Raw genomic sequence first — 14,331 nt, forward strand, 5'->3', positions numbered from 1 at the left:
AGTTCTGGTGTCCTCACCATAAGAGAGACATAGATCTGTTGCAGGGTGTTCAGAGGAGGGCCACAAAGATGATCCAGGGGCTGGAGCACCTCTGCTACGAGGACAGGTTGCGGGAGCTGGGATTGTTCAGCCTGGAAAAGAGAAGACTTCGAGGGGACCTAATAGCTGCCTTCCAATACCTGAAGGGAACCTACAGGAAGGCTGGGAGGGACTTTTTACAAGAGTGTCCACTGATAGGACAAGGGGAAATGGGTTTAAGTTGAAGGAGAACAGATTTAGATTAGATCTTAGGAAGAAATTCTTCAGTTCAAGGGTGGTAAGACTTTGGAATAAATTGCCCAGAGAAGTTGTGGATGCCCCCTCCCTGGAGGTGTTCAAGGCTAAGTCGGACAGAGCCTTGAGTAGCCTGATCTAGTTGAGAGGCGTCCCTGCCCATGACAGGGAGGTTGGATTAGATGATCTCTAAGGTCCCTTCCAGCCTATGCCATTCTATGATTCTATGAATTGCTTATCAATAGAGTATCTATAGTCAAAGGGACAGGTCAGCAACTGTTTTAAACAAGATGAAATCGAAAATGGTCTTTAGGATTCTTTACATGAATTATTTCTGTGACAAGTTCCCCCTCAATACCATGTACTGATGCCTTGATCTGCTTGAAAACAAGATATCTCGGTTAAAGGAGGTAGGACCTACTAGGGAGTGACGAGGAAGAAGGCAGGTGGAAGTCAAGGCTAAAGGTAAAGTAGTATTCTATTACACTGACAATATAGCAGAGAGGACATCACCACCAATGTCATCTGCTTTTTAACAAAAACCAAAGCACGCAACCAGAATCAAGGCTGCAGATATTTTCACCTCCTGGACTTGGTTATTTCTGAAAGACAGACAGGATACTGATATAGGCTGAGAGTGTTTAGTACTGTTTTAGAACTGAAGACCTCAATGGCAACCTCAACCACAAGTAATGCCACTCAGAAAATAATTGGTTTTTCTTCTCTAATCACCAAATCTTGCATAGCTGCTTCCAACGGGCCAGAATTCTAAGGAGAATTCAAGTCATTTCAAACACAGCACTCAAATCTAACATGTTCTTTTGTTTTCTCTGAAGAAATTCAGGTAACTTTGTCAGATTATCACAAGTCAGAACATACAGGAATTCTAAAATGAACCACAAGCCTTCTGCTTAATGTAAATGGCAATTAAATATATCTCAGAAAATAAAAACAAAAAAATTGCTAAAGCAGCCATTTCACTCTTTTGCATTACTGAAATGCCTACCAAATCACCCCACTGCCTACCAAAGTTTCAGCTGACAAGTTACCAAAGATTGGTTAACACACTGAAGGATGTATAATATTTCTACGCTCCTTTAGGATGCATTTCCTTGGATTGATACGAGACAGCTACTGAAAATTGCCACAGAATCAAATCTTACCAAGATGGCTTAAAATACCTAGATAACCATCCTATGTCTAGCACAGAAATAGAAATGAGAAAACCTGTTCACTAGATTTACTACTGAATATATGAATCACAGCACTGAATCGAGTTTTCCCTCACAGGAAATTCCAGACTTTAAAAGAATTAAACATTGTTGTAGGCAAATATACACCTTCATAATTGAAGCTATACATCAGCAATTGTTAAGGAATCTTTTTGGGCTTTAGTTTTGAGTTTACTGTCAAAAATTTAACTTACTAGCATTCTCTGAAAGCAACTCTTCATTCCTAATTAAAACTGTCAAAAGCAGTTTCACAGCAGCAATTTTAAACCCACACATTTCGCTTTTAATACTACTAAGGTGATTTTTGCTATTTTAGTCCGGTATCTTTAGCAGCATGAGCAACAACAGCAAACAAAGAAGAGATAGCTGGTACAAAAGGGAGTACCTGGAGATTACAGGTGACTTGCTTCCATTCACTGTATTTGTTCTTTCCCAAGGCTTTCTTGTTAGCTCTGGAAAACATAGTGAAAAGATTAAAAACTGTCTTTTTCTATTAGTTGTGTAATTTACATGAGGAAACTTCAAGTACTTGGCAACTGAAGTCAGTCATTGTTGGGTTTTTTTGTTACTACATTGCACTAGTTCTTTCATACTAAGCTACCTCCTGTTGCGTTCGTTTTACTTTTAGTCATACTACCATATATGTTGTGATAGCATCTTAAAGTCTCGCTTTTGTTCTAGACATTGTAAATGTCATTTGACTCAATCCAACTGGGACAAGGTCTGCCTATATTTTATCTGATTGCGTTAGTTGTGAAACATAGAATTCCAGAACCATAACCAAATAGTCAGCTTCAAATACTGAGGGAAGATGGTTTTAAGCTAAAGGAGTTTTCCTGAGCTGTTAATGAATTATATAAAAATTAATTTGGTGTCAATTTCCATGAAGCAACAGCAGGGATGATACAGCCTCACACAACTAGAATACCCTTTCAGCAATGAGGATTTTATTTTCCAAAGCCTTGTCCCCAAAAAGATACTTCCGAAGTTGCAATATATCATTTCCCCCTTTCAAAAGAACAGACTCAAAACGAAAGGTATATTGCCCTGGGATCCAGCAGAGATTGTTGTTTACTTACCACCTGTGATACTAGACAAAGTTTTACTCTGCATCTCTTCTCCTGTCTGGGCAGCTGATACTCCATGGGCAAGCACTCTATTATACACTGCAGAAGAGGACTTTTGGGCCTGGTCTATAGGCATGAGTCTAATCTGTAGTCAAGTTTCAAAGGCCCAGCCAATCTTCATACATGCTCGTGCTTCACTTTCCATCATGGAGCCTGCTTTCAGTTCTGCTTAGAATCCTCTCCAATCAACTCTGACTCGCTATCCTGAGGTTATTACAGTGATCTGGAGTCACACATGAAAGCGAGCTTTATCATGCAGCTTTGTTTGGCAACAGCAGACAGACAGAAATCACATCCGAAACAGGGCAAGCAGTCCAGTTAAGGACTGCTTCTTTTGTGTTCTTGCACGGTGAATGAGATTTTATTTTTTTTCCCTATAGTGGTCTCATCTAGGCCTTTCCTCAAGACATATCTGTCACCACAAATGCTTCATTCCTTACAGATCAGGTTTTCATTCCTTACTATCTGCACAACTTAAAACAATCTTTCTATAGTGTGACTTGTTATTACTTGCTTACTATCACTACTTACTCAAGACTTTAATGTGCCACTGATCTCACCAGTCTTTATTTCAGACTTGGGGTTTGCCTGTTTTGTTCCTTTTCTTTTGTATTGCTCAGCTCCGCTGGGCAAGCTGAGAGGCAGAAACGCCCTTTCAGTGTCTCATATTGACCAGGAACTTCTCTGGGATGCAGCTAGACAGTGAGAAGAACATCTAAACTGCAGAAGTCTGCTAGCATAGCCTATGACCTAGCCAACTACAGGTTGCCTGTGCTAGCAATAAGCCTAAAGCTTCATTTGACATTCCAGGCTTTAGGACTTGTCCTGCCATAGGAGTTATTTTACCAGGATTCTAGCTGTATCTTGCAAACTCAAGAAACTTCTGCTATGGCTGCAGCTTGCTTAAGGACCACATAATTACGCTTATCTAGCTGAAACAGCAACGTTATCCAAGGGTCATCCATCTGTTGTCTATGCCATGGTTTTGAGCTGGTTTTGTTTATATTATTACCTAACACGGTTTAACTTACGTTTTACTTAGGTTTATGTGACTCTGTTTCTTCCACTTGAAGGAATATATCATATAGAGAGAAGGACTAATATGTGTAATCATAGGATGTGGAAAGTAATCGTGGTGTAACTCTCCCTGCAAGCAACGGGGCGGGGGGGGGGGGGGGGGGGCTGGGGGGGGTGGTGGAGAGAGAGAGAGCGCACAGCCCCTTAACAGAGTTGCAATCTATCAGAACAAATGCAAGGAGATGCAAGCTCAAGACAGAGAAACGTCTCCCCTTTCAACACTGTACTCTTCCTGACAAAGAATATGGAACTCTGATAGTTCGCTGCAACAGCACATAGGAAGGGTAAGTGCAACGCCAAAGAGGTAAATGCTAGCAAGCCTGTGTATAACAATTCCAGTTATATTATTAATGGTAGTTCGACATAATTACACAGCTTTTTGACTTGGCCTCTGCTCGATATGCCAAGCATTCCTCTTAAACATTTTAAAGACATGTTCCAATGAGGAGGCAGAGTGTTACCAGAGCATCAGGAAGAAGTGAAGTCTCCCCATTGGAAGTAAACAGTCCAACCTCTGGAAGCATTTGACATTTTTAAAAAGTTTGATGAGACTTCTTATCATGGCAACCAATTAAAGGAATCACTTCACTTTCACTGTTTTTCATTTCTCTTTTTTGGGCCTGTATTATTAGAAAAAGTGTTCCAAAAGCAGTCATTTCTACAAGGCTAATATCATCTCTGTGTTTAACAGAAAGAAGCAAACCCCTAAGCTAAGGGTAGACAAGGAAAAAAAAAAAAGGATTTATTGCCTTGTAGTTTAACTTCTTTAGACTACCAGCTGTACCTCAATACGAACAGTTTTCGAGTTATTTCCATTGGGACACACTTAGCTCCTAGCTCTCCTTTTTTTCCCCACAGCCAGCAGCCATCTGGGTTTTGTTCACTCTACAGCAGTGGTTTTCAGTATTAAGGCATGCACACCATCAAGTGGCTGAATCATCCAGTGAAGAAGTATACGCATGGGCAAGCAATCAACAGAGAAAGCTAGAACATATTGAAGACTGGTATATTCATTACACAGTCCTTTTCCTTCTGCTTCCAGTACCTTTTGGGATGACAAACTGCAGGTTATATGGTATATCCTCCTCTTTTTGTATGCATGTAGGGGGAGGTAGCCAGGAAAGCTAAGGGTACAAGAAGGTACTACTAAAGGGCAGGAAAAGAAAGTCTTGAGTGTCACTTGAGTTCTTTTAACACAAGCATTTACAGTATGCACACATATGCATGCTGACAATACCTCTTGCCCAACTACAGAATTGGCGAGATGTAAGCTTTCCGTACTGACTGCAGCAGAAGTGTTGGCTACACAGTTCCAATAGTTCAGCAGAGGAATCATGGTTTAAGAATTTCTATTCCATGTACTTCTATTGATTTAAAAAGGAGACTTGCATGTGAGGGAATCTACTAAAGTACCTGCAAGCAGCAACTGTTTCTGTCTGACTCCCAATAGTCTTGTACGTCTGCCTTGAAGGAAACAAACTACTGTCCCAACTTGTGTCCTGCAATGACTGAGACAATTTGCTTTCATGTTCACTACCAACTGCTTTCTGCGCATCTGCCTCCTAAGTTCGACACCGGAAGACCCTACACCAAGCGCAGTGTTCCAGTGGATGTTCTTTTCATCTGTCATCTCCTGAAACACTTTTGAACTAGGACCCATTGTATAGCAAAATGCCAGGCTGTAATCATCAGATAAGAAAGAGGCAGGCCCCAAAATTCAGCACTGCTGACTAAGATTCGTCATTAGGTTTTAGCATTGCAGAGTCGCAAAGTTCACAAACCTGTACTACTTACCAGGTGTGCTTGTTGAAGAAACCTTAGAAGTTGATGACTCTGATTCTTCCTGATTAAAAGGGAGGAGAGAGGGAGAAAGGGAAAGAGGAGAAAGAGGAAAAAAAAACACCTTTGACTCATGAATCCAATAGATCAATCTCAACTGTTTAAATATTTATTTCACATTTTATATAGATTTAAATGGTTCTGCTCAATTGTGTGTAGAAAACATGCAAGCACTATGCACTTCACAAAACAGTGGTTATGTGTGTGTGTATGTAAATATACACATATATATATATGGTAAAAGTAAAAATAATCTCTCAAGTACACCGTCCAAATTTGTCTCATAATCTAGCATTGAATAATGTGAAGTAGATAAAATTTCTGAACTCACAGTTTTATCTTCTTTCTGCTCTGGTTCTGTTGATCCCTTTTCAGCAATTCTTCTCCTATAAGCAGAGACAAAGGTTACCAAGATCATCACGGCTTTAAGATGGAAAAATGTTGTTTAGTGTAATTAAAGGCATATACAGGTTGATAGTGAGATAATTGAAAATCAGTGTTTAAAAAAGTACTTTCAAAGTACTTCCAAGGACAAAAGCCCTCCTGCTGAAGTGACTGTGCAATCCTATCTCCTCTTGAAGTCTGCATTCCCTCCCGTACAGCTGCACAGTCTTACACAGAAGAAAAGTACTTGATTACACTCAAGCAGAAATGGCTATTCATAAAACATTATTAACTTCACAAAACAACCACATAAGCAAGCCAAAGTTTATTTGATCCTTAGCCAGCTGCAAACAGGCACCCAAAATCCTACCTCTATGATGACTGGAGTGTCTGGAGCACAGCAGAAACAGCTCCTTACCTCCTGGCCAGCAGGGCACTCATTTCTTCCATCAACCCACTGCCTCCCAAGGGAAGTGGTCCATTTCCACGGCTACTGTCTGTTTTAGATGAAGCAGAGCCGCCTCCTCCTCCTCCTCCACTTGAACTGGAGGAGTCTTCACCCTTCATAATACACGAAATAACAGCAGATGTGCAAATAAAACGATAGCTGACTTAATGAAAGAAGCAAAGTTCCCATATGACAAACAAACTACTGTATAAAGAATGCGATGGGCTGTTAGTACATCCTGTAATGCTTTAATAATGAATTAAGCCTACCCCAAAAGTCTTGATATTGCTATTGATTTTGAACAAAAAATACAACCAGCAAAGGGAGAGACAGGATTTAGAGACAGGAATCAGAAAAAGAAACAAGAGCAGTATTTACCCGTGAGACTTTCCTAAGTTTGGCTCCAGCAAGTGCAGCTGCTAGTCCAGTTAAAGGGCGATTTTCTTCAGACACGAATCCCACTGAAAATCCAGAGGTGGGGAGTGGAGGAGCAGGAGGTGGAAGAGGAACGGGAGGAACTTGGCTAGGAAGTGGAGGAGGTGGTGGCGGCGGCGGTGGAGGCCCTGAAGGTGGAAGTGGAGGCGGTGGTGGTGGGCCAGGAGGAGGTGGGGCTGCTACTGAAGACTGAGCTGGGCCAGGGGGTAGGGGGGGTGGGGGAGGAGGTGCAGGTGGTCCTTGGACAACACCTAGTGTCAAAGAGAAAACAAATAGACTATATTAAGGATTTAGAAAAGAAAGATCTTATTTGCACTGAAATACTGGTTCTTTTGCTCAGTGCATGAGACATTAATACTGATAAAGGTCCTTTTTATAGGCAAGAAAACACTGCACGTTTCAGCAGGGGAGAAACATTCCTATTAAATGCACTAAGAACATTACGTAGTAGCTATGAGAGATCAGACAGTTTCAGAGACATTTACATACAAAACCCCTCCAGTCAGGTTCTGTGCTGCAACCAAGAAGAATCTGATACCAGGAAACAGGCAAAGCTTTTATAAAGAGTCAAGTGAGGCACGAGCATTCCTACACGAGCATAGGAACAATGCTGTGTGTTCAAACGGTGCTAAACACAGTGACTTTTAATTGTACTAATGAGCGTTTAATACACCACTCAAGCATCTGAACCCTTGAACTGTTTGAGTTCCAACGCTAATTTCTAAGCTGTATAAAAATCTTTCCGCTAAAATACATTCCAGGAATCAACTGTAATAATTTAATACAGACACTAATTAGTGAGTTAGAAGACTGACATATTTTAAGCTGATGGAAACAAGCTCTTCTATTTTTTTATCTATGATGCCTTTAATGCTTTAAATTTGCATTGATATGCAATACAAACCGTGTTTTGAAGAAAGAATATTCTGATGATCTTTGTGTTGTTATTATAGGAACAGTTTAAAAAACTGTGACTAAGAGAACAGCCCCAGACATCTCCTTCCCCATCCTCCCCCAACTGCCATAAGTTAAGAGTGTTGCTCAACCACCTTAAGCAACCTCTGCAGCCAGGAATTTCACACATTGTGAAATGGTTTCCTACTCTGTTAACCACTGTGTAAACTTAAGTCTTTTAAACTCTTGGTGTCGCTCATGATCCAAGTGCACACTTTTATTCTATACTACAAGTTGAGGCCTCTCACCCTATTTCTACTCCATCCCAGAGAACCTCACACCTTCATTCAAGACAAGAAGGTATAAACATGTCTACTCTGCATGGCTTGCGTGTGACGAAGCCTCAGCCTGCTCATCCCCCCGAGCCCCTCTGCCCACGCCTTCAGCTGAGCTACTGCAGACTTACGTACAAAGACCTAAATCTATTAAATCAATAAAAAAGCAGGATTCAGGCTATCAAAGACATTTACATCCATGTAAAACACATTTCTATCATATTGGTAGAATGTCCATTAGGACTGCCACCTGCTTAACCACACTTTTTTTTTTTCAAAGTCTTTTTAGTTACACTGGTAGAATATCACAGGAAGACCTGTAATTTTTTATATATATATATATATATATGCACGCATACAGATGTATATCAAAATCCAACCACTGTACAGAAAGAAACGCTGTAGGTGTTACATACTACTATCTAAATTTGAAGCTACATAGAGTACTAAAGTTGTTCAGATTATTCCTTGCTTAAGGTCATTCACATATCCAAAGTCGCACATACATTCTTCCATGTTGGCTGCCACTAGGAAACAAACAATGCTGCCTATTAACACCATGTTCCAAATAAACTAACAGTGCAAGATTTACCAAGTATTCAACAAGCTCTGTCCTTGACAGGTGAGAGCTTAAGAAATCAGAATTTTACTTATGACAGGCCAGAGAATGCCAGTTCTTCTCCACGGAGCTCGAACGTTTCCCTTACCCCAGTTTTCCAAATGGTGTTTCGTTGTGGTATTAAGATCACTGCAACTTCGGAAGCATTGTATTAATTCTTTGGGGCAGTTAGGGGCTTCGATACCAATTGCTTTCGACTGCATTCCTGATTAGTGCATTAGTAGCAATAACAGAAAGCCTTACCCTGCTGGGTCGTAGGTTCAACCGGCTGAGAGGCTGCCTGCAAGACTGGCTCAGAAGCAGAGGAGTCTCCCAGCACAGAGTTTAGAGAGTTCTCAACAGAGGCAGGGGTAGCTGCAGAGGGAGAAGGGAGAACACTAGGCTTGGATGAGGGAGTCGAGGCATTCGGGGAGTTGGGAGAAGGAGAAGCTTGAGGTCCAGACAGTGACAGAGGCGGAAAGGAAGGCAGTGGGGGGGGAGGAGGTGGCGGAGGCGGAGTTGGACCTGAGGTAGAAGGTGAAGGAACCGGGTACGCCAGGTTTTCAGGAAGCCCGTTAGGAGCTGTGGGAGACGTGGACATTTGGGTCACCGCATTAGAAGCCGACACTGGAAGGACGGGTCTCGGACCAGTAGCTTTGGCTGGTGGACTGCTTATCATTACTGGAGGAGACGGGGGAAGAGGGGCAAAACTGGGCGCGGACCAGGCAACAGGCTTTGTGTTTGGAGGCAAAGTCGCCGGGGCATTGACAGGAGAAGGGGGCCGAGAACTTTTGTTCAGCGGACGAGGAACCGTAGCATAATGGGGGAGAACGGGGTGGAAAGCTGAGCCTAAAGATGTAGCAAAACGTGACGCAGAGTGCCTTAGAGGCGGTGTGGGGGGAGTGGAAGTCGGTGGTGCAGAAGTCACTACAGCGTACTCCGGTGTGGCCTCTGACATTGGTGCTGAGACTGCTTTTGCATATGATGGAGGAGGTGCTGAAGGAGGCTGGCAACCGGAGTATTCAGGAAGTGGAGTGCTATACGGGGAGTTGTCGAAAGATGGAGCTGGACAGAAGATGGAAAGCAGCAGCAAAGGCAGGATAAAAAAAGGAGAAAGAGAAAAAGGGAGCTAATGAAGCAACAAAACCAGCATTCAAACAAAATGTATAAACGTAGACTACAGTTAGTACCAGAGGATTAGGCACAAGTGAAAACACTGTTAGGAAAGTTTTACATATTATCAACAGCTGCTTTTAAATTTTACCAACTGTTTTTGTGCCAACATTCGAATTTACAAGTATGTTCTAGAGTAAGTTTCCTCAAATCCCATCTGTGAGATGGATTAGATACAGGGTTGATTAATCAGTCTTTCGTCAGCTTTTATCTTCTTCTTTGGTTGCAAATTGCAAGCAAGTGTAGTGATCTTAACATTTGTTACAGCTCCACTAACAAAATCATGCCATAGGCAGCAAGTATCATCTTTCTCTTCCCCAGAAAAAGCTCCACCACAAACTTGAAACTACTGGGAAAAAAACCCTACCAATAAAATCCTCTCTGCTCTAAAGTGACTAGCTCTTACATAGTATACCTTGAATTTTACCATAAGATGACTTCTTATGTAAATTGAGTTTGTTACTAAAGAACACCTAGGTGCTTGACTAATGTTCCATTATATTACCAAAACGAGAAAGCTTTCAGTTATCACTGGATACATTTCCATGGGCAGTGCATTACCTTATCTACAAATGCATATAATACTTTTCACTGCAAAGATAAATTAAGCAAGGCTTCACACTGAAAGGCATTTCTCGCACTATTACTTTGCTTTATGTAGGTGCGTACCTTCTACATTAACATACTCAACCTGGTATGTTTGAGGTTTGGTTGGTTTTTTTTTTTTTCCAAATTATGTAATGAGAATACAACTTGTTTAACAGAGCAAACAATGATCAGGCATTTAGAAATTTCAACTCATCAAATGTTAATCAATACTGGAGGTGCCCAATACGATTCAAGTTCTTCAAGCAATCACACAGTACAGCAACGGAGTGAGCAAATAGTGCAAAAAAATTTATTTCAGAGTTAATGGCAAATTATGACAGGAAAGTCAAAGATCTCGGACTTCTTGCCATAAAAATGGAAGCAATTCCAGTAAACAGAAGCCTGAAATACTGACTGTTGGTGTACAGCTGTACTCACTGCCCTTTGTTGCTTCTCTCCCCACTCCATCATCTAAGCACATAAAGAGTAGTTTGGTACTTGAATACACTCAGTTTTGAAATTCTTACCAGCATTTGAAATTCTTCTCTCTCTTTCCCATTCCAATTGTTCCCTTTCCAACTGTTCTTGCCGTTCTCTTTCTTGCCTTTCTCGTTCAAGTCGTTCAAGTCTTTCTCGATCCTGCCTCTCCTTCTCTTGTCTCTCCCTTTCTAGGCGTTCTTGCCGTTCCCTTTCTTGCCGTTCTCTCTCCAGTTGCTCCTGTTCTAGGCGCTCTCTTTCAAGTCTTTCCCTTTCTAGCCTCTCTCTCTCCAGCCTCTCCCGTTCCATCCGTTCACGATCCAGCCTCTCCCGTTCCAGCTCCTTCTGCCTCTGTTGCTCTTGCAACTGTCTACAATCATGAAAAAAGGAAAAAGACTAAGCTGCAAAGCAAAACCCAAAAATATCAAGCAACTGTTAGAGGACAAGAGATAAACTAATCAACAATCTTTGCACCAGCAAGAATAAAAGCACAGCATTTGTACCTACATCAATCTTAATTCCACGATATTTTTCTGAGCTGGATAATAGTTGTATGATGCTTACAGTAAAAAGGATCATATACTCGATTTCCTCTTAATCAATTCAACATTCATGGAGACAGCTTTCAAGAGGTAAGAATAGAAAGCTGCTGATGATTATTTACTAACTGATGCAATCTTCCCAGTTTGGGATATGGAGTCACATTTGTTCTTTGCATAGTATTTTATACTCAAAGTAGTGAATAAAAGTACAGTGAAATAGCAGTAACACAAACATTCGTCAAAAAAAACCCACTCCCAAACAAATTATGTTTTTCAGATAAACTAGTCAGCTAGTATTTATGCAAATTTTACAGAAGCATCAAAACGTATACAAGTCCCTCTCCACCTGCATACTACTATACGCATATATAATTAAACTAGCATCAAAACGAGAACATCCTGAAGGCAGGGGAAAATGGACATGATCAGAAAAAAAACAAACAAAACAGGATGCATGCAGCAGCCAGGGAAACCCTGAAGGGAGGTGGCAGGGTCTCCAGCTCATGGGAGTCTTCGTGAAGGAAAGCACAGACGGGAAAGACGTGGAGAGGAGGAAAACAAGTAAAAGCCAGGCAGAGGAAATATAAAGAAATTCCTAAGGATAAGAAAGAATCATGCAAAATTTGCTGCCAAACCCATTAAGCTGGCTAAAAGAAAGGACTTTCCTGCAAAAATACAATGGGAAAAAGCTGTAAACAACCCTTTTGCCTTCCCCCCACCCTCCCCAATTTTCTTTACGTGTTCATTAGTTGTTTTTTTTTTTAAAGTTACATTTAAGTAAGATACAAGTTTCTAGTCAGCTAAAATACAGCTTTTTGGTTTTCAAAGCTTTTTCAACTCTTTAAGGAGCCGACTACTAAAAGAAGAACGAGGCACATCCTACTCAAAGCTGTGGCCGGTATGTTTCTGTCAGCATGCATCACTGAAAGTTGTCTGAGTTATCCTCTGTTTGAATTCTTATTTCCAAAAAATCATGACATTTAAAAAGAAGAACTTGTATATAAAGCACATAGCCATTTTTTCTGCCATGCTTCCAATGCAAACTGAAGATGAGCTTCTCAACAAATACAAAGCATAGGCAGCTTTTAACTATAAAGCAAAAGGGAGATCTAAATTTTGACACCTCAAGCTACTAGATTTGCGTTTTCTATAGACTGCCGCTGGGCAATCTTATTTGGAAAGGTCATTGCTAATTCTATGCCATATGCTTAGAGTCATGTAAAACTGAAACCCGAAAATGAAGGAAACTTCAGCTCTTTCACTCCTATTCATACACTAAAAATACTGGCAGAACTGGAAATTCCAGCCCATGTACTGTTACTACTGAAGTCCATCCAATGTTTTTCCTTTAAAAACAAAAACAAGCAAAAACCCCTCAAAACTGTTAAATATTGAAATTTCATCATTACCATAAGCAATTAAGTCCCAGTTATGTACAGCAAAAGGACTTTTCCCTACTGAGCTTTTTACTCAACATCATCAGAAGCTGGAGAACAGTTCTGCTCCTGCATCAGTTCCTCTGTCAGCTCCTCCTATCCCACATAACAAAGTTGTAACAGCAGTCACTAAGAAATTAGGGCTGCAACTCTGCTTGTTAAATGCTTGATTTTTAGCCTCTGAAGTCCACCAAAAAGTCTGTTAATTGAGTGATATATATTTGGAATCAGTAGAAGATTTCTACGAAATACCAAGAGAATACAATATAAACCACAGAAATTTAACCTCCAAAAGGGATATTAAAAGTATTTTTGGCATTACGTTTTAGCTAACTCTGTATTGTACAGAATTAGTTTTACTATGTGCCCTTGGATAAAATCTATTATCAGAGGAAAGTGGGGTTTTCATCATGGCTAACTTCAGCTTGGTCATCTTAAGCTCTTTTTTTATCAAGGAGAGGTGGAGGCACAGATGTTTGTTGCTAAAAGGCTATTCAGAGCAGGAGTCAACATTTACAGACTCCAAAGCAGCTTTTCTTATTTTGTTCATTCTTTTTAATTCATTTGCCATGAATTAGCATATTCTACCTAGAAACGTACAGACTGTTAATCCTAAAACTAAAAAGTAGATAAAGCATTTGAAGTTATAAACATTTGACATTATTTTGTTTATAAAACCAGAAGGCATCAATTTACTGGGTTTAAGAACATATCAAGGAGCTGCCAGATATTTAAATCTTTTTTCTTAAGTTCTTCATTTCTTTACAGAAATAGAACCTTGATATAGGTCACTTCTCACATAAGAGCAGCGTCACCAAGGCAGTTCTGCAATAAGCCATACCAAGAACTGTGCCATTTCAAATTTTCATAAGCAATCTGGAAAAAAAAGAGTGCGGTGCTCTTCACTAAGCTCCTTAATACTATTTAGGACAACAAGGATGATGGCTGATTATGAAGAACTACTGATAGATCTTCTAATTCCAAGTAACAAGGCAATAAAATTCGCAAATAAAACTCAACTGAAGCGATGCAGGGGAGAGGGGAAATCTGCTAAATTCATGTATAAAATGCTGGACTATGAGTTGACTACTGACTCAGGATTGAGTCCTGGCTCAAGATAGACAGTTCTGTGACAACATCCATTTATTGACATGTTCTGTTCAAAAACATAAACCCAGATGCTACACATTAGGAAAAGATTACAAAGCAGTATAAAACATACCATCATCTGGCTTCACCAACTCTGCATCTCTGTTCCCATCTCAAAAGGGGGAAAACAGAAGAACTGAAAAGGTTCAAAGAGCACCAACGCTATGATCAAACGTATCATTTTCCGTTTAAAAAATAACTAAAGAAGCTGGAATTCTGCATTCTGGAAAAGACAACTGGAGGTCTATAAAATCCTGAGCAATAAGGACATCTTAATACAACAGGTGGGAGGAAAGACTCGCTGTTAATAAGAGTAAAGTTAAA

The 14,331-nt window shown here is 40.5% G+C and overlaps 1 protein-coding gene across 1 annotated transcript in view; it reads right to left on the minus strand.

Annotated features, from left to right (window-relative positions):
• Positions 1 to 14,331, minus strand: part of ENAH (ENAH actin regulator) — a 102,572-nt gene that overhangs the window by 11,863 nt on the left and 76,378 nt on the right. The window contains exons 5-11 of the mRNA XM_086631762.1: positions 10,931 to 11,250; positions 8,907 to 9,707; positions 6,759 to 7,066; positions 6,351 to 6,493; positions 5,880 to 5,934; positions 5,504 to 5,552; positions 1,891 to 1,957 (exon numbers count right to left, since the gene is read on the minus strand). Coding sequence (XP_086487888.1) covers positions 1,891 to 1,957; positions 5,504 to 5,552; positions 5,880 to 5,934; positions 6,351 to 6,493; positions 6,759 to 7,066; positions 8,907 to 9,707; positions 10,931 to 11,250 — 1,743 coding nt within the window. The remainder of the gene's footprint in view (positions 1 to 1,890; positions 1,958 to 5,503; positions 5,553 to 5,879; positions 5,935 to 6,350; positions 6,494 to 6,758; positions 7,067 to 8,906; positions 9,708 to 10,930; positions 11,251 to 14,331) is intronic.

Source organism: Tauraco erythrolophus, chromosome 2, assembly GCF_009769465.1.
Source record: "Tauraco erythrolophus isolate bTauEry1 chromosome 2, bTauEry1.pri, whole genome shotgun sequence".
Classification (NCBI taxonomy): Eukaryota; Metazoa; Chordata; class Aves; order Musophagiformes; family Musophagidae; genus Tauraco; species Tauraco erythrolophus.